Raw genomic sequence first — 23,241 nt, 5'->3', positions numbered from 1 at the left:
TCTAGCTTGGCCTTGGCGTCAGGCAAGAATTGGTCAGGGCCCACGGGTGGGGTGCAGGGTCCCTTACCTCAAACAGGCACCCTCTCCACCTCTCCACAGAGTGGTTATTCTCTACCAGGCACTTCAATCCATTCTCCCAACAATCCTCACCCTCTGAGGTGAGGATTAGTGTATCTCCATCCTACAGATGAAGACACCCAATTAAATATCTTGCTCAAAGTCACCCAGCACCAATTAAGAAGCTGAACTGGTTTCAAGCTCAGGTCTGCCCGGCTATAAAGCCTGAACCCTGAACCATAGCTTACCACCTGGATGGGGGAGCCGTCCCCACCCCAGTAGCCAAACCCTAAACCAGCCCCAGACTCAGGCTCCAGGCCAGGAGGTCCTTGGGTCTTCCTCTGCTCCATTCTGCCACCACCTCAGTCTTTCACTCTTCTCAGAAAGCTTCCCTGATCCTGACTTCCCTCTTTGCTTTAATTAAGCTGGTCCCTGACACCCCACCATTATTAGACCCCCTTCTTTTCTACTGTGGAAGGATCTTGAAATTGATTTAGGCAGAAATCAGGGAATGAAACCAGAAGGGGAACGGCTGATGAGGAACTTGACAAGGGAGGGATCAGGCTACCCACTGATTGGTCAGCATCACTAAAACAATTGGACATTATCTCTGGATAGGACACAAAAGAAAGCACAAGGTCTATCTACAAAGGATTCTCTGCCCACCCACCCCTGCCCTTGACCCTAAATAAAATCACACCATTAGTGCTAACTTCCTATATATTCTACGAAATGCAGGGGATGGAGGAAAAGTTAAATGACACCACAAAGAAGCAGACAGACAAATGCAGAGCATGGACTTCCCACAGAACCACATTTACTCAACAAGTCAGTGACATGAACAAATCAGAGACAGACAGGGGAGCAGCTGTTTAAGAGAGCCCTTAACCCAATGTAATGTGTGACCTTGTTTGGATCCTGACTCTAACCAACCAACACATTAATGCAAAGCAACACTTTGAAATAATTGTGGGTATTCAGTAATTCCACGGACTTGTTCATTTTGTTAGGTACAGCGTCATGATTATTGAAGAAAATTTGTTCATATATTTTAGAGATGAATATTGAAGAATGTAGGAGTGAAATGACACCATGGCTGGAGTTTGTTTTAAAATACTTCACAAAGGGCGCCTGGGTGGCTCAGATGGTTAAGCGTCTGCCTTCGGCTCAGGTCATGATCCCAGGGTCCTGGGATCGAGTCCCACATCGGGCTCCCTGCTCCTTGGGAGCCTGCTTCTCCCTCTGCCTCTCTCTCTCTCTCTCTGTCTCTCATGAATAAATAAATAAAATCTTAAAAAAAAAAATACTTCACAAAAAAAGACTGATGAAACTAGAGTTGACAGACTTGGGAGAAGTTTCGACGAGCCTGGATTGAAGCAGGTGAAGGCAGACGTGTTCATTAGATGAACAAGAGAGAGAACAAGAGAAGGATGCTGGCTCACTTGTTCCGGAGCAGTGGGGTGACATGTGGGCAGGCGACAGGCCTGGGGAGATGGCAGCCTTTGTGTGGTGGGAGAGGACCCTGGGGACGCACAGGGCTGACTTCTTCATTGGACACGGAAGGTGCTGTGCCTGCCAAGATGGTCTATTTAAGGGCCCACAAAAAGATGTTTTAAAATTAAAAAATGAACTTAGTTGAAGACAATGTTTTAATACACAACATTGATATATTTGTCTTTAGACCAACGTGCTTGTAAAATATAATTTTTATTTAATTTTTTTTATGGGGAAAGGGGCCTGCAAAGGCAAAGGTGGCAAGGGCCCTGAAGGTCAGACTGTGGCCACAGGGTGGGAAAGAGACTGCCCAGAGATGGAGCCTGAGGGAGGCGAGAAGCCTCTAGGTCTGCACCGTGGGGAAAAATCATCGTCCTGGGGGGTCCTCCTCTTCCTGGCCGTCATCCTCCTCCCTCTGTGCTCCGTCCCTGCATCTCCCAGACAGAGATGCATCAGGGCATCCTCAAGCTGGGCTAGGCACCAGGACACCTGGGTTTGAATCACTCTGGACCCTGGGATGTGCCCAGAGCAGAAGACACTGTCTCTGCCTGTCTAGCCCTGTCTGGCCCAGCCTGCACCCAGGGACCAGGGTAGGCTTGGAAAGAACCTCCATTGACACTAGGAGACGCCTAGGAACCGGGAAGACCCCACCCTGCCTGTGGTCTCCGTGTTCCACTGAGCCTTCCTGGGTGAGGCTCAATGCCTATGGGTGCCTGTGCCCCAAGGCCCTGCCCACACAGACTTACGCACAGGCTCTTTGTGCAGTCACTGTGTTCCTCGAAAGCCGTAAATCAAATCCCCCCTTCCGACAGACTAGCGCAGTCATTTTCAAAACTACTTTCCTGCTGGAGGGGGGCACCCTGGGAGCATTTCCTGATGAGGGGTCTCTAACCTTGTTTGTCGTCAGTGGGACGTCTGTGTGTGGAGAGGCCTCAGGCTTTGGGTGAAGATGAGGGAGGCAGGAGGTTTCTCAGGGAACAGCTGGCTTTACCCTTCTGGTGGCAGGCAGGGAGGCTGCCCCGCTGGGGAGCCCCTAGTGTGAGCTGGGAGACAGGGAAGTCATCTCACACTGGAGCTGCCTGGCCTCTGGGCCTGCCTCCTTTCTCAGGCAGAGCAGGAGAGTGGAGAGAGTGTAGCTTCTCTGAGGGAGCTGAGATGGGCTCCCTGCCCACCCCGAGCCCCCTGTTCCAGGCCCACAGCCCCTGACCAGATCAGATAGGGCACGTTCCTGCAGTGAGCTGCCTGCTGACTGGGACCGGGCTGACGCAGGCAGGAAAATATTAACCCAGTTGAATGGGCACATGTAAATGTGTGCATGGCTCTGTGTGTGTGTGTCTCTGTGTGTGTGTATGTGTGCACCCACAAAGAGGTTTTCACAGGCAAGACCAGACACAGATATGTAGGTGCACATACACACCTGCCCATTCACACATATACATGCTCACATACAGACATACACAAAGACACAAATGCTTCTCACACATGCAAATTCCCTCAGTATCATCTTCCAAATTCTGTCAATGAGATTGCCTCCTCTAAGAAGCCCTCCCTGATAGCTCTAGCTCATACTGGGAAGTGGCAGGCCTGAGCTCTATGCCTGGTTTCTGATGCCAATCAGGCAACATGACATAGGCTTTAGAGTGGAACAGGCTTGGTTTTGGATTCTGGTTCCCTTAAATCACAGGATGTTTGTCTTTGGGCCAGTGACTGTGCCTCCTGGTCCTGTCTTCCCTAGTCTCTGTCCTCTCAGTCCTGGAGGCCCACGTATGACTCTGAGAAGGATGAGGCTGGGCTGTGGGAAGGGGAGTCTGGTCATTGGAGAAGGTCAAGGTTATACATTGTCCTGGGTCCTGCCTGTGCCCCTGCCCCTCCCCAACCTAGCCCCCAGTTCTCCTAGGTGGGGGGCCCTGGCCTCCTGGGGCAGGGGACAGAGCCCTGATCTGGATGTTCTAGGTCTAGGTGATCTTGAGCAAGTTGTTACCTTGCTCTGAATCTCAGTTTCCCTATCTCAAGAGTTTGAAAGGTGACACTTACCTGGGTGAGACTTAAGGGTCCATTCTTTTTTGAGCAGAAGGAGAATTTTTATGACTGCAGGTGATTTCAGAGAGACCAGGGTCCCTTGAAGAACCTGCGTTGTGTTCCCACACCCATCCCTGCCCCTTTAGCCAGAGCTTTTCCTTTCTTACTGATTGATACATGGGCTCCTGAGTTACACACCGGATTCGGCGGCTCAAAAGAGTCTGAAAAACCCCAAGTATAAAACAATTTGACTGAAAGTAGTTTTGTGATGTTTATCAAATGGAATGTTGGTTGAAGCAAATAATTAGCTGAAATGATTAGTTTTTTACACATCAACACTTTGGGGCATATTTGGCGGGGGGAGTTCAGAGAAGTTTTAGCATCTCTTGGCAGTTTTCTTTCTTTATTCTGATTTTTAAAAATTTCTATTTGCATTTTCATTCCTAATTGGATTTCGGCCTCTTGTGTCTGCCCCATGCTGTTCCTAATAGAAAAGAATTGGAAACATTTAAAATGTGTGTGTATAGTCACATGCAAGATGGGGATATAGACCTATTGGCATGGAATGATATTCTCAATGTTTGAGGGGAAACAGTACTTGACAAAATAAGTTTCATTCTACTTATTATTGACCAAGTAAGGAGGGGATATGATATGTGTATACATAAAAAAAGGATTAGAAGGAAATCTACCAAAATGTTAGTAATAGTTGTCACAGAGGGAAAATGGGTCTTTTAAGGTTCCTTTGGCTTGTTTGTATTTTAGGTCAAAACAGAATAAAAGAAAAGGGCCTGAGATTCTTTTTATTTGTTTTCTATTAAAAAATTTCCACTCCAATGATAGACAATTATATCTGCTTGACTTGCTTGGCTATGTGTTCATAAATATTTAAATTTTCAGTTAGGTTGAACATTAATGTCCCCAATTACCAATTCACATTGTAAGGTTTTTAGTGTTGTGAGTAAGAAATGGGAGGTGGAGAGGCACCTGGCTGGCTCAGTCGGTAAAGCATGAGACTCTTGATTCTAGGGTTGTAAGTTCGAGCCCCATGTTAGGCTTAGAGCTTACTTAAAAAAAAAAAAATCTAAAAAAAAAAAGAAAAAAGAAAGAAGTTTGAGAGCACTGGGTTATTTCCAAATTTTCACTCACAAAAATAATGTATTGCAGACAAAATTAGAATAAGAAAACTAAATTTCTGCAAGAGGGACTAAATGCTGAGAGAGACATCAAAGTTTGCAAAACTTGCCCTATAGCACACTAATACTACCACTTCGTTTTCAACTGATTTCTCATTTTTCTCAAATTAGTTTTTGACTTACTGGGCCACTGTGCCTTCATAGGCCTTTTCGTGGGCCTTGTCTGGATGCTAAAAGTGGTTGGTTGGGAGGACCACATATTCTCCAACCCCAGTTCACAAATGAGGAAACAGAGGCCCAGGGGAGGATGGAGCTCCTTCTCCAGCCTTCTGCAAGCCACTCCCAGAATATGCTAGGTTTTCTCACAATCCCACTGGGCTTCAATGCCTTCAAATAACCACCCCCCCCCCTCACTTTGGAGGACTCATCTTCTCTGTCATCTCTTCCAGATGATTCTTGCCCCACTCCAGGCTGGCTTAGCTGCTGCCTATATTCCATCCACCTTCTCTTGGTGTATCCTAAGTCACCTGCTGCTTATCCATCTCTCCCAAGAGACAGACAGGACTTTGTCTTCTCTACATCTGGGTCTCTAGCACCTCGCCCAGTAAATGAGCCCGGGGCTTGATCCCTGACTCCAGCCAACATGGATCCCAAATTCCTCCCTCACCAACTTGGTCCCAGCCCAATCCAAGTCTGCCCAAGCTCTGACCTCATCCAAGACCCCAGCTTCACTTTTGACTCTTACGTCACCCTGACCCTGACAGTACACACCGGAAAGGAATAAAGGCAGGTGCCTCCCATGTCCAGGGGTATATTTCTCCCTTCCTGAAAGAAGCACTAATTATCCTGAGCCCACCCGAATCTGCAGAGTGGAGTGAGGGGCAGAGCCTCAGCCGTGGCGGGCAGCAGTGGAAGAGTTTGCTCCTTAAGGACAGCTTCTGACTGGGAAGCCCTCTGATTGCAGCCTACCCCTGCCTCTCCCTGCTGAGTGACCTGCAGGGCAATTTGGGGTAGGGACCTGGACAATGCCCGGTCAGACTTGGCTTGGTCTATTGGCACCCTCTAGAGGACAGTTCTATTAACTGGAGCTAGCTTTGGGCCACCAAATCCTATATGGTTCCCCCCCAACTGAGGGGCTGCCTGGCCTCAGATGCTCCCGGGACTTACTGCCCACTGCCCACCACTCTGCCTGGCAGGTCTCCTCATAGTCTGCAGACCAGCAACCACTCCCTGTGTCTCAGCACCGAGTCACCTGCTCAAACACCACATTGCCCCATCCTTGGAGGCCCAGTAACACCCTGGCTCCAGAAGTCCTCTCAGATGGCAGCTGATCCCCTAGCTCACTGCGGACCCCACCTTAGTCACTAAGTTTCTGCAGCCCTGGCCTGGTGCCCCACACTCTGCTCCAGCTTTGGCTCCTTCACAGAGGTCTTGCTTACTAGGGTGGCATTTTCCTGATGATAGGGCATAGGTTTCCCCTTCCCCTGCTCAGATGGGAGCTCCCAGAGGAGGAGGCCCAGGCTTCTTCTCTTCGCCAGAGACTAGGGACTCCAGAGGACCAGGCTTGGATTTCTATCTCCCCTCTCAGACCGGGGTTTCCCTGCCGACATGGCTTATGTGTCCTCCTTCCCCCGAGACTGGGAGGGGACTGAATTTCCCTTTCCACCTTCAGAGTGGGGGTTTCCTGAGGACTGAACCAGGGTCTTCTCCCTAACCCCTCCACTGGCTGTTGATCTCCAGATCTTTCCATTTCCAGTCCCCATTCTGCACAGCTCTTCCCACAGCCAGGGCCTCAGGAGCCATCTGAGGCCCTGGGAGGGCTTCCTCTGGCTTTGGGCTGGACACCTGGCTCGGAGGACAGGCCCTTCCTCTGGGACCCACCCTGAGCTCTACCTCTGACCTCACAAGGGCCGCCTTAGAACCTGGTCTCCGTGGCGCCGCTGGTCGGTGAAGGGATGCTATTTTAGGCAGTGTGTCTGGACTTGGCCCAAGTGGCACGGGCCAAACCCCTGCCCCACTGACCTCTCCCCTGGAGGAGCAGAGCAAAGCAGCGTGTGGGGCCACCCCAAGGGGGGTCGAGAGGTGGGCTCTAGACTGGGGACACAGGGACAGTGGAGTCCCAGCCGGGGGTGCCGCCAGAGCCCAGGACAGTCACGGAGGAACAAGATCAAGAGCTGCTATAACTGAGAAGCCCCCAAGGTGGACGCTGAGGAACATAAGGCACTTCAGTAGAGTGAGTTGGACTCCAGGCAGGGCTGGGACAGGGGACCTCCCCTGCGACCCAGGCCTCAGATTGCTACTTCCTGGGGACCATATGGAGGGGTGGAGAGATGACAACAGGACTAGCTGGGGAAGGAACCCCAGCTGGGAGCTGAAAGCCAGGATGTCTGTTCTGGTTTAGTCCTGAGTTGCTGTGTGACACAGGCATGTCCCACACTCTCTCTGGGCTTTAGTTCCCTCACCTGTAATTTGACTGCTGGGAGGAAGAGCAGTGCCACCGAGGCTGGGAGGGTGTGTTGGGCTGGCCTGTCAGGAGAGCGCTGGCCAGGGGACGAGGAGAGCACGCAGACCAGACCCTGGACCAAAGCAGAAGGCATGCAGATCAGAGAGATGGGTTGATTGCTGGTTTAGCTGGAATGATTTCTCCCCTGGGAGTTCCCTCCTGAGAAGCAGGGGCTGGGGGCTGCAGGGTCCCGCAGGCAGGGCTAGGGATGTGAACTTGTGCTGCAGCTACAGGGAATCTGGCTAAAGAAGTCCCAGGGTCCCGGGACTTACAGGGTGGGGAAACTCAAGGGTTACCTCTGTGTGGTCATTTGCGTGGACAATGGGAATACGCTGGGGAATTTTCAGGAAAGGTAAGAGGGTAGACTTTGTTCTGAGGTGGAACTATGGACTAAATGAATTCGCAGGACCTCACTGTGTGTGTGTGTGTGTGTGCGCATGCACGCAAGGAAAAGGCCCTGGAAAATCAGAATTTAAGTCAGCAGCAAGAGGGCTTGAGGTTATACTAAAGGCAGTAATACCCACATATGTGAGGGTGGAGCCACTGAGGGGAGGCTGTGGGCATCTCCACTGTCCAAAGCTGGGCTGCAACCTGGGGAAGTCAGGAGGACCTGTGAAGGGCCTGGTCCGGGGGTCCTGAGGCCAGCAAGGGTAGAGGCGGTGGGACTCCAGGGCCTTTCCCCATTGGCTGAAGCACATCCACACCCCTCCTTGCCAGCTTGGCTGGGTTGAGAGACTGGAACCGGCAGGACCTGTCCCTGTGGCTTCTCCCCCGGGGAGGCTGAGGTCTGATGAGAATGTGGGGCCGAGTTCTGTGCCCCCCAGCCCTAATGACCTCTCTTTGGCTCTGCAGCATCTAAAAATCTCAAAGACAGAACATGGTTCAATCAGATAAGAAGAGGCGGTAAGTACCCTACCCATTCTCCTCCAGCCTCCCATCCCCCACCCCCAGCACACCCCTGTGCCCTTCCTTCCCTACTCTCAGCCTCTCCCTCATGGCAGCTGACCCTCCCAAACCCCCCTCCTTCCCATCCTCCACTGGGTCAGGAGGCCCAGAACAAGGGCCTCTCCCACCTGGGCCCTGGGCTGGGCCCTGGGGTGACGGGAGACTCAGACCTGCGTGAGGGCCAAAGGGCTGGTGAGTCGGGGGTTCCAGCTGCCTTTATGTAGGTGGTCACGCTCAACTGAACTGAACTCACTGCCTCTCACCGTTACGGGCTCAGGTCTCTCTGGGATACAATAAAAGCCAAAGTCCTTGCAACAGCCCAGGCCCTGCCTATCTGGTCCCAGTTTCCTCTCTGACCTTTCCCCATGCCATCCCTGCTCTCTCCCACTCTAGTCACACTGACCTCCTTTCCTTTCCCTCAGACATGCTCAGAATCCTTCAGTGATTTTCCCTCTGCCAGAAATGTTCTTCCCTCACCTCCTCATGTCTGTCACCTTCTCATTGAGGCTTACCCCAACTGCTTTACTTAAAATCATACCCCACTCCCTTTTCCTTGCTCTGTTTTCCCCCATAGGCCATACTACCTTCTTTCTTTCTTTTTCTTTTTAAGATTTTTAAAAAAATTATTTATGAGGTGCGCCTGGGTGGCTCAGTTGGTTAAGCGACTGCCTTCGGCTCAGGTCATGATCCTGGAGTCCCTGGATCGAGTCCTGCATTGGGCTCTCTGCTCGGCAGGGAGCCTGCTTCTCCCTCTGACCCTCCCCCCTCTCATGTGCTCTCTCTCTCTCATTCTCTCTCTCTCAAATAAATAAATAAAATCTTTAAAAAAATTTATTTATGAGAGAGAGACAGACAGAGAGTGCAAGTGGGGTGGGGGCAGGGGCAGAGGGAGAGGCAGACTCCCAGCCGAGTGTGGAGACTGACGTGGGACTCGATCCCAGAACCCTGGGATCACAACCTGAGCCGAAGCCAGACGCTTAACGGACTGAGCCACCCAGGTGGCCCAGGCGCCACCCCCATAGTACCTTCTAACACGCAAATGTACTTCCTTATTGCATTTCATCGCTGCCTGCGAGCTCCACGTGAGCAGAGATTTTTGTTCATTCCTGGATAGACAGAATGAATGGCTCCCCGTTGTGCTGGACTCTCTCTGGGTCTTTAGACACTGTTTCCAAAGACCTACTGGTGTCCCACAGACAACAAAGTTCCAGTTGAAAACAACCTCCACACCCCAAGCCCACTCCTCCTCCTGTGGCCTCAGCTCAGCTCAGGATCCTTTTCTCCATTGCTCAAGCCAGATGTCGAGACTCTGTCCTTGACACTTCTGTCTCCCCATGCCTCATATCTAGTCACATCTAAAATATCTAGACTGTGCTCACTCCCACCATTCTTTCCACCACGACTCTCCTCCCTCACAGGCACGTTAGGCCACCACCTGCCCACTCTTCACAAGTCTCTGCAAGCCTCACCTCCCACCCCTGGCTTCTCATCTCTGATGGCGCTGCCGTTATCTATCAGACCCACTAGATGGAGTGATCCAAGGGTGGAGATTTGGTTTATACACTGTACTGCTGGAGCTTGGCTGGTTTACAGGTGGTTGGTTGATTAGATCATTAAATGAGCTGGTGAATAGGAGATTCCGTTAGTTGGCCAAGTTGCTAGATTATTAGTTAGTTGAAGGGTTGGTTGGTGAGTTGTTAGCTATTTAGCTCCTTGGTTAGCAGATATTGCTTAGATAATTATCTGGTTGGCCGTTACCTTCTTGGCTTGTAGGCCAGTTTTCTCATTCTAAACCCTTTCCTTGAGCTATCTCATCTCTGCCCAAGGACCAAATGACCACCTATGACCTCCAGATGCGTATCTCTAAACAAGACATGACCAGCTGCCTCCGTATTACTGGCCATCTCCACCTAGGTGTCCAGGAGGCTCTTCAAACTCCACACAGCCCGAGGGCCTCCTCATGCTCCTGCCTAAGCCTGCAGCTTCTCTCCTGTGCTCACTTGTCATTCTGCTGCTCTGCCCGAACCTGAGGTCATCACTGACCCTTCCCTCTCCATTTTCCTCTTCAATCAAACACCAAGTGTGTCATTTTCACTGTCTTCTAACCACCTCCACAGCACCTTCTTGGCTCAGGCTGCCGTCGCTGCTCAGGCTGTCTGTGGCAGAAGCTTCCTGATTGCTCGTCACACCCTCACTCCTGCTCCCTCATCCCAGCTTCCATAGAGGAGGCAATGCCGCTGCTTAAATCCTCCACCAAACCCCTGGCCCTCTGGGTCAAGTTCAGACTCCCTAACATGGGCCCTAAGGTCTTCTGCCATCTGGCCCTGTGCCCCTCTCTGCCCACCTCATGTTACACTTTCTCTCCTCTCTCTGGCCACCCATCCTTGGGGAGTTCGTCTACACATCACACACTGTCTTAGCGGCAAGCCTCTGCCATGCCATTCCAATGCCCTGAACTTTCCCCTGCCTCCCCTGCTGCTCCTTCATCTGGCCAGCCTTCCATTCTCAACCTGTTTCCTCTCCTGTGGGAGACCCTCCCGCCCCCTCCTCTAGGTCGTTTGTTTCTGCTCTACAATCTAGTGATGCCCACCTTTCACCTGTGGCAACACTTCTCACACTTTATAGCAATTACTTCATTGTTTTTCTGCCTGAGAGCAGGGATCATGACAGTGTTCTTTACTACAGTGCTTGATCATAGTAGGCATTTGATAAATCTCTGGGTCAGTGGCTGGTTAGTGGTTATTTGTTGCTTAATGTGTCTTGCTTGCTGTGTGATGAGGAGGAAGGTGCCACGGTTGGAAAGTTCTCTTGATGTCTTTGGCTTCTTGCTCTGTCCACCTCTCCACTACCTCTGTGGTACTACCTCTGTGGTACTCTTGGGTACCTGCCTGCCTTGGGCTACTCACAGGTACTTCTTCAGGGCTAAGAGGCTGGTTATAGTGGCAAGGAGACAATTCCCCCCCCCCCCCCAATGCTTCATGGGAGCCAGAGTTGGATGGAAGTCAATAAATTGTCCCAGCAACTCTATATCCCTCTTCAGATGCTCAGCCCTTGGTTTGTTTCCCTGGGGTAAGGACAGAGCAAGGACCAGGGTGGGTGAGATTAAACACAGGGTCTCAGCCAGAAAAGTAGAAGGTGTTTTATCCATGCCTGATTTACGTTTCTTACTCCCTCTATTTATTCTGTGCTGCTGTGAGGCCGGGGAAATTTCAGGAAGCCTGGGGTGGGGTGGGGGGTGATGTTGCTATCCCAGGCAGGATGAGGTAGTTGAGGGGCTGGGTCAGCTTCAGGAATTCAGCAGGGGGAGGGTCACCAGTCTGAACAAGCACTAAGGACACTTAAAGGGCTCTGTAGCCTTCTTCCTCCTCTTTAGCCTCTAGACTCCATCTCCTTCCCTAAACCAGAACTCTCTACCCCGCTCCCAACAGATGATGGGAACCATAACTCATTTTTTTTGTCTATCTATCCATCCAAACATGCATTTATTAAACAGACATTTGTCCAGCATATACCATGTGCCAGGCCCTGTAAGAGGTTTTGGGGATCTAGTGGAGAGTACAACAGATGAATTCCCCAGTTCTCATTCATTGGACAATATCTATTGCACACCTACTCTGTGTTTGGCCTTGTGCTAGGCACTGAGCATACAAGAGAGGGGAAGATCCAGTCCCTCCTTTCCTCCCTCCTCTCTCTCATTTGTTCATTCATTCGTTCACCACAGAAGTCTGTGTCCACCTGGTTGCGAGCCCGCTGCACTTTGCAGATGCTTTCCCCTCTGGCAGAACGTGATGGAAGTTTCAGGCCTCAGTCTTTACAGAGCCCTGAGTGGACTCTGCCACACCCTGTGTTGTTTGCAGAGTGCCTCCTATTAACAAGTCGTGCCTGATGCCTGGACTGTGTTCCCGAAGCTTGGGCTCCTACAGATAGGAGGCAGGCAGATGGACAGCTGAGCTCCACTCTTCTGCCTGCTCTCTCCCATCTGCTTCTCCTCTGAGACTCAGTGGCCCCAGAGATGGCACTTTTCGGCTCCCCACTGCCTTCTCTGCAAAATGACCTCGTTAGTGCACCCTTCCCACTGGGCCAGTCCCCTCCACAAAGAAGGGACCTAGCCTGGCCGTCTAGCACCAGTCCCTCTCCACAGCCCTGTGGCTCTCAGTTATTTCGGATCCCAGCTGTACCAGCTGCCCTGGGCAAGAGGAGGTGTGTGTGGGTAACCTCTGAGTTACCCATTAACTCAGACATGAGTTAAAGGGCCGATGGCAGCGAGTACAGTCGAGTCTCTTTCCTGCCCATGGGCTCGGGTTGCTGCTCCAGGTCCACCCGCAGCTCCAAGATGGTCTCATCGCCCGTGGTCATAACAAGGATGCAAGCAATCATGCAGAAGGAGATGGTGCGAGAGTTCCTGGCCGAGTTCATGAGCACGTACGTCATGATGGTGAGTGGGGAGGAGGCACAGGGTGGGTGGGCTCTGAGGGAGGGACAGGCACCCCAGGACCTCAGGAGGGTGGGGCTCAGTGAAGGCAATCCATGACCCCCTCCCCACCACTGACCCCTGGGTCACATTATCCATTCTCCAGCCTTGGAGCGGGAATCCTGAAGGAGAAGCATAAGAAAGTAGAGAGAGGCTTTCTCTTTCTCGCTATCTTTTAGGGAAAGAAAGAGATCATAACATGTGGGGGCAGAACAAAACCATGGGCTGGGGCACAGGTGTCAGAGGGCATGGCTGGAAGTGGGGAGAAGGGAAACTAAGGGTACAGAGATTAGAGAGAAGTGTCATTGAATGTCATGCTTTGAGAATCCTGAGGGCCATGAGGAGACGCTGAAGGTTTTCAAGCTGGGGAGTGATGTGTTCAGATTTGGATTTTAGAAGGTGGTTTGCGGTGCAGTGTGAGCACCCCAGCAGAACTGGCAGAACTGGTGGGAGGGGAAGCAGTTAAGAGGCTGTTGACCTAGTGATAGAGGGAGGGTGGTGACTGGTCCAGGGATGGGGAACAAAGCACACATTTGAGGGACTTGTGGAGGAACCTAGACTTTGCAAGCAGCGGATGAGGGGGAAGTGCTGAGGAGGAGGCCATTCTGGAGTCTGGGGCCCACTTCCGGGTGAGAGGCTAGGTCAGTTTGGGTGTGCTCAGGTGAGGTGCCAGTGGAGACATCTGGGGGCTTGGATATAGAGGTCTGGAGCTCAAGAGAGGGACTTGGGCTGGAAGTAAGGAGTTAAAGCTCATCAGAATATGGATGGTGGTTATAAAACTGTCCAGTGAGAGTGTATAGAAAGAGAAAAAAAGGAAGAGAAACAGGGACATGGGAAGGCATCAGTGCATGTGGGTGGTGCCGGCTTCCCTAAAGAGGAGCATACAAAGAAGCCTGAGGAGGAGAGGCCAGAAAGGTGGGAGGAGAAGAGGGGGGAGACCTGTTATAGAAGGGAGGGTCCACAAGGAGGGGCTGGTCAGCAGTGGGAGGCTGCAGACAGGCCAGAGAAAGTGACTCCTGGCAAGGGTCTGTAGGGATTGGCAAGATGGAGGCCACTGGAGACCTCGACAAGGGCTCTTTTACTGGCTGATGGGACAGAAACCCGACTGTAGATGGGATGTGAGGTTTCTTAGAAACTCCCCCTCTCTCCACATGCAGGACATATGTGCTGGTCTTTTGTCATGATAAGTGCTCTCAACTGCCCTCCCCTCCCTGCCTCCTGCCCTCTCCCTTTCCCCATTACCTGCCCTCCTGTTTTGACTCCTGAGCTGTGAGGACAGCAACTGGATGGGGTCCAGCCTTAATCCAGGGTGAAGTCATTCATTTATGACAAGACATTCCAGCCTCGTGAGGGCTGTTAAACCTTGGAACCATAGAGTGAGGAGGGTGCCTCCTCAGAGAGCTCTTAGGAGAAGCTGGCACCACGCACATGCACTGATGCCTTCCCATGTCCCTGTTTCTCTTCCTTTTATTGAGATTATTATTGAGCACCTACTGCATGCCAGACATGATGATGCCAAACCCCTTACATATAGTATCTTCTCAAATCCTCAGAGCAAAGTGTTGTGCTCCTCCTACGAGGGAGGTTCTATTATTATCCCCATTTCACAGATGGGGAAACTGAGCCTCCATGAGACTAAGTTACTTGTCCAAGGTCACATTTTAAGTTCAGATTAAATCCAGTCCAACCTAATATCATAGTCTTGACCCTTAGTCTCTATACTCTCTGTTCCTTCGCTTAGCTATGACAGAATTTACAACACTCTGGCTTATTAATTCTCCCCCAACTGAGGTAAGGCCCTCACTTTCAGGCCTTTGGTAGTCTCTGGGCCTCAATTTCCCCAACTGTAGAAGAGGAGCAGAAATATTTGCCAGGCAGATATGCTGTGAGGATGGAAGGGAAATCACACTTATAAAAGAACTCTGTGAGGTTTAAGCTCATCTAGGACATTGTGTTGTTATTTTCAGTTTTGGGCCTGTGCCAAGAAGTGGGGGCTTTTTCAGTTATAGGAAGCTCAGTGAGTCATCAGGGCAAAGGTTTTGCCAGAAAAACTAGTGTGACCTTGGGCCCCATTTACTGCAGCCAGGATGAGGGAAGTGGACTGTTCTACTCTGCAGCCTCCCGGGGTGCTGTGCTCAGGACTGGCCTCGTGCTTATGGGGACCCAAATGGGCCGGGCCACATTCACTGGGCATGGACGGGAGGGGCTGGGCCAGTAGGGACCTGGAAAAGCAACTGTCGACAGGAGTCATAAAGGGAGGAGGTGCAAACTTACACGCTATGGGGGCCAGAGTGAACTCAGAGTGGTGGGGACTGTGGCTAAGGGCAGAGTGCCGGCCTGTGCAAAGCATCTCTGCCACCACCCCAGCGGATGGCTGCCACGCAGGGCACAATGCTGGCCAGCGTTGCCCGAGCTTCTGATTCTTCCAGAGAGCCTGAAACTTCTGGTCGTCAAAACCAAGTTACCCAAACAAAACCTGTGTTCTGGAGAGACTGGCCCATGGGCTGCCAGTTGGCAACCTTGATACAGGAGATCATGTGGGGTTTAGTCACTCATTCATTATTTTTAGCAAATGGTTTAGAGCTCGTACTTGGAAATGTGAACCCTCGGTCTTTAGACCCTCCATGCGTGCTCCAGCCCCTGCACCTCCTGACCCTCCCCACGCCTGTCAGCCTGTCCTGGCCTCACTCCCCACCCTCATGTCCCATCTGTCCCTGTCCTCTCCTGCCTCATCCTACCCTTGGCCCTAAGCCTGCCTGTCTCTGGGCTCCCCTGCACCTGTCTTGGAGCTCTTGGGGGACCTACATGGTCCTGTGCAACTGTCTCTACCCTACCCTATCCAGGCTATTCCACTTGTTCTCAGACTTTCCCAAAGCTGTACTCTGTACTCTGTACTCTGCCCCCCCCCCCCACCCTTTTTTTTTTTAAATCAGCAAATGGCTTGATTTCTAGCTTGACAGAGAAAACCATCAGGCAGGCTTCCCCTGTCTGGCTCCTCACCCACCTGTCCCTGCAGCCCCAGACTCCGCTTACCTGTGCATCCATGTATCCCCCCTCCTTGGCTAGGGCAGGGCCCCTCCTCCATGGAGGGCCCTCCACTCCTGCACCAGTCCCACCCTCCAGTCTACTCAGGTACTTAGTTCCATCCTGAGGGAGAACCTCTCCTTCTCTCAGCCTTACCCACACTGAAGTCTCTCTACTTAAACTGGCACAACACAAAACATTCCTCCCTTCCCCCTATGAGCCCCTTCAATGATCATGCTCTCCCTCCCTCCCTTCTCAGGCAGGATCTCAAAGAGCTGTCTGCACTGGTATCCTTTAACTCTTCTTCATCACCTACTTACCTCTCAATTTCTGGGACCTGGTTTCTGTTCCCATGGCCTGATGATGCAGTGCTCACCACATTTTTCAGGTCTTTATGCCCTTGACCTGGAGGCTGCATGTGACCATGGGGACCACACTCTGCTGGGAAACTCTGCTGCTCTCTGGTGTCCAGGGCACATTCTCCCTTTGCTTCTCTCCCATTTCAACACCTGCTCCAGCCAGGGTTTCTAATGCCAACCCACCGGGGCAGCCCGCAGCTGACCTCCTCTCACTTTCATCCTCCCCGACGGCTTCAGCTATAGCTCCCATGTCGATTCTCCAGCCTTTCTTTTTCAAAAACACTAGAACAGAGCTGTGTAAGGGAAATACAATATGACCCACATTTATAATTTTTAAAAAACTTTTAGTAGCCACATTAAAGAGGTAAAAAGCAACAGGTGAAATTAATTCGAATAATTATTACACTTAATCCACATAGCCAAAATATTACCAGTTCAACACATCAATATAAAATTATTAATAAGATATTCTACATTCTCTTTCTCCTACTAAGTCTTTGAAATCTGGTATGTACTTTACACTTAGAGCAGGTCTCAGTTTGGACTGGCCACATTTCAAGTACTTAATAGCTGCATGTGGCTAGTGGCCATCATATTGGAGTATGAATCTACACTTCCATTTCCAGCAGCCTCGATATCTATAGGTCCCTCAGAGACAGCGTATCTAAAGCACATGGAATTCTCAAAGGAGGTGCCCTCCGAGTATGGCTTTAAAGTAGAGTATTGATTTTTCAGAATCTGGGATCAGGTACTCCAGACAGAGGGAATAGCACACGCAAAACCACAGAAGCATTAGAAAACAAGGCAGGCAGGGAGCCGTGTGGTTGTTTGGTGCTGAGGCTGTTTGGCACAGCTGACTGCCTAGATTCAAATCCTGGCTCCCTCTGTGCAGGCGGTGTGCTTTGGACAAGCCGCTCAACTTCTCTAGGACTTGGTTAACAATCTGTCAAATGGGGAGAATAAGAGCACCTAACACAAAGGTTGGTGTGGTGTAAGGGTTAAAGGAGGTGATAGATACAACTTGCTTACAAGTGCCTGACACACAGTAAGTGATTAATAAGTGGTTATTATGGTTTAGTAGTATTGCTTAACATAGAGAACACTGAGTAGATATGAAACAGAGGTAGAAGGGATAAAATTATACAGGGTCTTAAATGGTGGCCTACTGAGTTTGGACTTTATCCTAGAAATGGAGGGGAGCCAGTAATGTTTGAACAAGGGCAGACATGATCAAATTTTTCTGTTAGAAAGGTCACTCTGGCTGCAAGGAGGAGGCTGGGTGAGATCTGGATAGAGTGCAGGCAAAGCTGAATGGGTGTGGGGGATGAGGGAGAAGAAACTCTCATCTGTGACATCTAAGTTTCTGGCTTGGCCAGCTGGGATGGAGAACATAGGATGAGGATCACATTTTCTGAGAGATGGTGAGCTTTCAACATAGAACCTTTGAAAAACCCATAGATGCCTTTGAAAAACCCGGATTCCCAGTAGGTATTTGAAGATAGGGATTTAGCTCCTAGGTGGAGCTTTTGGGCATTTTAGTGCATCAGGCATATCTGAAGCCATAGATCTGGTTAAGAAGGCCCAGGAAGAGTGCCTGGGGAGAGACGTGACAGGGGCTAAAGATGGAGCCCTGGGGTCATCCATATTCACGAGGCAGATGAAGGAAGAATGTGGGAAGGAACTGTAGAGAGGGAGGCTATGGAGGTAAGAGGAAACCAGGAGAGACCGAGATGTCATGGAGGCCAAAAAGGAGGGACTTTCCAGAAGCACAGAGTGGTTAAGAAGGTCAAAGTTAGCAAAGTCAAGTAAGACAATGGCTAAAGGGACCTGGAGGAAATCAGGAGGCTGGAGCCCTCGGGGAGAGCTTTGGTGTCCGTGACATGTGGAAGCAGGAGCCAGATTGAAGAGGGAGAGCTAGGGAAGGGATCAAGGAGCCAGCCAGTGTGTTCTTTCCTAGAGCCTGGCCCACACAGGGAGGGGGTGTCCAGGGGTTCACAGCAGGAAGAAAGAGACCTGAGTCCGTGGGAGCTGTCAAGGGGAGGGTGGAAGATACAGGCAAGAGGGAAGTGCCTGCAGAGGGACAGAGAGACTGGGCACGGGAGCCAGAGCTGAAGGGTATGGATTCTGGTGGGAGCTGCAGGAGATTGAGTGAGGGCCTAGCTTCAGGCCTCTAATCTCCCTGTGAAGGAGGTCAGTGGGGGGTATCTTCTGAGGTGATCCAGCAGTTACGAGTGGGCAAGAGCAAGAAGTTCAGAAATGACACCTGAGGGCAATGGAACTGTTGCTGAAGGCAAGCGGAGTAGAACCTCACTGGGCTTCCGGGGCCGCTGTGTGTGTAGGGGGTGGGGTTCTGACAGAGTCCAGGCCAGTTTGGAGATCCCTTGAAGAAACTTCCTGCAGGTTGGGTTGAAGTGTAAGATACTCTGAGGGGTTCAGTCCACATCAACCATGCCCTCCTTGAAGCCCTGCCCCCTACCCTGAACGTCAGGTTGGCTTGGGGTCTAGGGGCCGGGATGTGTCCTTAAGAGCCCCTGACATTGCCACTTCCCTCCCAGCTCCTTGTACAGCCACACCCAGCTCTCGCTGGTCACATCATTAAGGGAAGTCAGGGAGGAAAATTTATGGAGGAAGAGGGCATGGTAGAGGGTCTCCAAGGGCAATGCACAGTGGCCTGGGGCATAGGGGTGAGGAGCCCAATCTGAGCCCGAGCCCTCCTGTGAGGTTGGGGCTTCTGTGCAGGTGGTCCCCTCAGAGGCCCTCCCTTGCAGGTGTTTGGCCTCGGCTCCGTGGCCCATATGGTTCTAGGAGGTAAATTTGGGAGCTTCCTCGGTGTCAACTTGGGTTTTGGCTTCGGAGTCACCATGGGAGTGCACATGGCTGGGAACATCTCTGGTGAGTGAGCCCAGGGCCCCATCTGATCAGCAAGGACAGGTGTCCCCTTGCAGGCTCTTCCTGCCTACCTCCAGCCAGCCCCTTCTCCAAGTCCACCTGAACCCGATCCTCACTGGCCATGGGGGGAGGGAGAACACCCTCAACCCCTTTCTTCAGACCCTCTCTGCCCAGAATCTTCCTAAGCCCCCCTGGACCCCCCATTTTTACTAGCTGGGCCAACTTAGGCAAGTTATTTAACTTCTCTCTCACTTTCCTTAATGGTGAAATGGAGATGGTGGTCCTTGCCTCGTGGGGTCATTGTGAGGATTAAATGAGTCCATTCCATAAATACCAGCTGTTATTGTTATTTTTGCTCTCATTATTTTTAAAGATTTTACTTATTTATTTGACAGAGAGAGACAGCGAGAGAGGGAACCCAAGAAGGGGGAGTGGGAGAGGGAGAAGCAGGCCTCCCCCTGAGCAGGGAGCCCGATGCAGGGGCTCGATCCCAGGACCCCGGGATCATGACCTGAGCCGAAGGCAGATGCTTAACGACTGAGCCACCCAGGCGCCCCGCTCTCATATTGTTTCTTATTATTGTTTGTCTCTGCTCTCACACCTCTGACACTTCTGCCCCTCCCCGCAGGGGCCCACATGAATGCAGCCTTGACCTTCACCAACTGTGCACTAGGCCGCATGTCCTGGAAGAAGTTTCCCGTGTACATCCTGGGTCAGTTTCTGGGTTCCTTCCTGGCTGCTGCCACCGTCTACTGCCTCTTCTATTGTGAGTGTCCTGCCCTGGGTTGTCCATCTCTGGCCTCAGCCTCGTCCTCTGAAAAACGGGCAGATCCAAGCCCAGTGTTCTGGTCTGTGAAAACATCTGGGAGAGAAAGCCTTGAAGCTGCTCCCCACCCCTGGATCCTACAGCCTTAACCCTGGGACTCCAGTGGGGTTTAGCTGGTGGCAGCTTCACACTCAGTCTGTGTCTCCACAGCAGCCATTATCGAATTTTCGGGCGGACATCTGACAGTGACTGGTCCCGTAGCCACCGCTAACATTTTTGCCACCTACCTTCCTGACCACTCAACGTTGTGGAGGGGCTTCCTGGATGAGGTCAGTTGTCCAGTGTGGGTTCCCCTCCTCAAGCCCCCCCACCTAGCAGGCAGCCCTCCCAGTAGAAAGGACGAGAACTTTGGATGGGGTCTCTGCCGGTGGGTTGGGGCGGGGCACTGCTGAAGCTCTGTGGTTTGGCTAGGGGCCCCAGGGGGCTGCCACGGTGTCTGCTCCCCAGGTGCTAGTGACAGGGATGCTCCAGCTATGTCTCTTCGCCATCACGGACAAGGAGAACAACCCAGCACTGCAAGGGACACAGGCCCTGGTGATTGGCATCCTCGTTGTTGTCATTGGAGTGTCCCTGGGCATGAACACAGGATATGCCATGAACCCATCCCGGGACCTGCCTCCCCGTTTCTTCACTTACATTGCTGGCTGGGGTATACAGGTCTTCAGGTACTGCCCTGCCCAGCCCATTCCTGCAAGTTTTCCATGGTGCCCTACATGCAGAGGGGCGGGGGGTGACGAGCAGCACAGGAGAGTCCTGCCCAACTCCCAGGTGGCCTGGGGAGACAGGTGTGAGCACCTCCCTTTCCCCCAGATCAGCACCAATGCAGATCCTGCTCTTGGACTGAATGTCAATCCTGCCCCAGACCAGCCCTGTCCCTGAATCAGGCTGAAGCTGACCTGGCAGGCTCAGGGGCAACTCTTAGGCTAGAATGGGGATCACTCCTCTACTCTCAGGCCCTACTCCCTGTCTCAGCCTGAGTGGATGCGGGTACTGTGCTGGGCATCAGTCCCCTCAGCAGGCCTCTGCCTCTTGCCTGCAGGGCCCGGGATTGGTGGTGGGTGCCAGTGGTGGCACCGCTCCTAGGTGCCTATTTAGGTGGCATCATCTACTTGGTCTTCATTGGCTCCACCATCGCACGGAGGCCCCAGATACTGGAGGACTCCATGGTGTATGAAGACCGCAGAATACCCGTGTTGCCCAAGACCATGCCAAACCCACCCATGACCTCTCCTCTCACCCCTGTCTCTGTGTCTCCCATCAACAGACCTTCAGTCCGAACTGTCCCACCCTTAAGTGACCCCATCCACCTAGAGCACTTCTAAGAAAGATTATTTGTGACCCTATCCCCCCACTCTAATAAAGCAAGCCTTGTCCAACACAGCGGCACCCCCACTTCCTGGGTGCCTCCTGTGGTTGGCTTCCCTACTGGATTCTTCCAGGAACTCCAGGGTTATGCAGTAGCCCAAGGCTGGAGCACAGAGCTAAGAGGTCTCTAACTCTTTCCAGCCTTGGGAACTGGGGTGCCCCCGGGGAGAATGGAGGAAGAGCCGATCTACGGCCTCAGTAGGAACAGGAAATTAAAAGAATGCCAGACACAGAATGGTGGACTTTCAGGCATAGGGTAGGGAAGGGATGGTTTTGGGGAAAGGACAACAGCTAGCTGGGGGTAAGCTCTGGGGGTACGTTGAGCTGCCCTGGGATGAGACTCTAGACTCTCCCTTGTTCTGCCTAGTCCTTGGACCAGACAAAGCAAGGCCCAAGCATGTAGATCTGAGTTTCTCAAACTTTTTTTTCATTATTGCTTCCCTCGGAAGCCTTTTAGACATTTTCTTTCTTAATCACATGGTATTTTAATACCACAGATGTACTATATATCTGTTTCAGTATTGTGTATATAGATTTGTGCCTTATACAAAATAGAGTAAGATTTTTTCATCTTCCATTTCCATGAATCAATGTTCTTACCTTTGGAGGCAAAATCATCCCCCCAGCTTGAAAATGCCTGATGTAGACTGAAAGTAGGTAAAGGGTTGGATTCCCCTTTCTTCTACTGGTGTCAGAGCTCTCCCACACTAAGGAATTCCAGAGTCAGAAGAAAGATGCAGAGAAGAAGTTCTTCCAAAAGGTACAGAGACAGGAAATGGCTTCATGGGGTTCAGGGGGACAGGCACAGAGGTTGGGTGGAGGTGGGGCAGCCAGCATCCCCACCCACTCTGGGATCAAGCGGGAATTACCCTGCTTTCTGGGACTCAGAGGCAGCATCACTCATGGTTTCTGTCATTGTGCATTCAGCCTTTCAACAATTATTGAGAACCTCCTGTGTGCAGGCCCTGCCTGGGCACTGGAGATGTTGAAGTGGATGAGGCTGGACCTCTGCCTTCGAGGAGCACAGTCTAATGAGGATGGATAGTCATGAGGAAGGAGCTAAGTGACTGAGAGGGGGCTGTGGGGCTCAGAGGGGGCTCACTGCCCAGCTGCGGGGCAGAGGCCAGGGATGGCTTCCCAGAGGGAGGAGGCAGAGCAGAGTCGAGGACAAGGGTTGTCCTTTCTGGGGCTGGTTGCTGCACTTTGCAGTTTGAGGAGATTGAGGTGAGGAGGCTGGGCTTTCTTCTGGAGATGGGGACATGGTGAGATGAGATTTACCAAGCCCGCCTGATCTGTGGTGTGCAAGCTGTTGGGAACAGGGGAGACTGGAGCCTGCGAGGGAGTATGGTGAAAGGCAATAATCCAGGAGGAGCAGCAGATGGGAGAAAGGGGATTCACTAGATACGGAGGAGGTAAAGCCCACAGGACTTGGCTCAAATTGGGAGGAGTGGGTAAGGATGCGGCAGGGGTCAGGCTGATTGAAGTTTTTGGCTTGGGCCTGGGGCATTGGAGATGTGCCCCCGAGAGTGTGCATGGGAGACAAACTGGTTTAGAGAGGAAGATAAGTTCTATCGCGGGCATGTTGAATTTGAGTTGCCTATGGTACTTGGGGGCAAGAGGTGTGTATCTTGAGCAAGTTATTCAATCTCTCTGGGCTTCCATTTTCTCATCTGTAAAATGGGTCTCATATTACCCACCATTTGTGTCGCTGTGAATATTCAATGAAATAAAACATGTACAATGCTGAGAATAGTGCTTGGCACAGAGTAAGGAAGTGCACAGTAAACAATTATGCCTTTTATATGATCTGGAGATCAGAAGAGTTGAAGACAGAGATTGGGGAAGTCATGGTTGTGTGGATATCACGGGGGCCATGGGATAGTGAAAGGAGGGTCAGTGACCCGTGTCCTGGGAGCACGGGTGGAAGGTGGCTGGGAGGCGGCTGGGAGGGGTGGAGTGGGCACCTGACTGAGGGGTGCAAGGTGGGTGATCATGGGGCCCTGGAAACAAAGCCAAATGTCCATGAGGAGGGGAGCAGGTACTTACCTTGCCCTACAGTCACAGACAACAGGACATGATACGTCAGTGAAAACTGAGGCATGACAGCTTCCTGTAACAACATGGAAAACGTGTGGAGGCATAAAAAGCGGTGC

The 23,241-nt window shown here is 51.7% G+C and overlaps 2 protein-coding genes and 1 long non-coding RNA gene across 10 annotated transcripts in view; 1 reads left to right on the top strand and 2 right to left on the bottom strand.

Annotated features, from left to right (window-relative positions):
* The window catches only part of LOC129046049 (uncharacterized), a 16,714-nt gene extending 8,843 nt beyond the window's left edge, over positions 1 to 7,871 (bottom strand). The window contains exons 1-2 of the long non-coding RNA XR_008506735.2: positions 7,734 to 7,871; positions 7,169 to 7,282 (exon numbers count right to left, since the gene is read on the bottom strand). This is a non-coding gene — a long non-coding RNA (uncharacterized LOC129046049). The remainder of the gene's footprint in view (positions 1 to 7,168; positions 7,283 to 7,733) is intronic.
* AQP7 (aquaporin 7) lies at positions 6,851 to 22,838 on the top strand. Of its 3 annotated transcripts, none has more exons than XM_045882540.2 (8): positions 6,851 to 6,939; positions 8,062 to 8,112; positions 12,469 to 12,589; positions 18,777 to 18,900; positions 19,526 to 19,663; positions 19,874 to 19,992; positions 20,171 to 20,388; positions 20,763 to 22,838. In XM_045882540.2, the coding sequence occupies exons 2-8, from the start codon at positions 8,087 to 8,089 to the stop codon at positions 21,043 to 21,045; spliced, it is 1,029 nt and encodes a 342-aa protein (XP_045738496.1). In that variant the 5' UTR covers positions 6,851 to 6,939; positions 8,062 to 8,086; the 3' UTR covers positions 21,046 to 22,838. The 3 variants fall into 3 exon arrangements, with proteins under 3 accessions (XP_045738496.1, XP_045738497.1, XP_054365229.1); XM_045882541.3 differs by lacking the exon at positions 6,851 to 6,939 and adding an exon at positions 7,750 to 7,859; XM_054509254.2 differs by lacking the exons at positions 6,851 to 6,939; positions 8,062 to 8,112 and having other exon boundaries at positions 18,748 to 18,900.
* The window catches only part of NFX1 (nuclear transcription factor, X-box binding 1), an 89,075-nt gene continuing 81,476 nt past the window's right edge, over positions 15,643 to 23,241 (bottom strand). For 4 of the 6 annotated variants that reach the window (XR_010407673.1, XR_010407671.1, XM_064579365.1 and 1 more), the window contains one exon: positions 20,833 to 23,198. The gene's annotated coding sequence lies outside the window, so the exon portion shown is untranslated. Of the gene's footprint in view, positions 16,302 to 20,832; positions 23,199 to 23,241 lie in introns of those variants that run through there. The other 2 variants (XR_006792143.3, XR_010407672.1) reach the window with 2 other exon arrangements.

This window comes from Mirounga angustirostris, unplaced genomic scaffold, assembly GCF_029215605.1.
Source record: "Mirounga angustirostris isolate CCGP_5_RB_7025 unplaced genomic scaffold, mMirAng1.0.hap1 SCAF_15, whole genome shotgun sequence".
Taxonomy (NCBI): domain Eukaryota; kingdom Metazoa; phylum Chordata; class Mammalia; order Carnivora; family Phocidae; genus Mirounga; species Mirounga angustirostris.
Note: the sequence above shows the minus strand (reverse complement) of the source record. Positions and strands in the feature narration are given on the sequence as shown.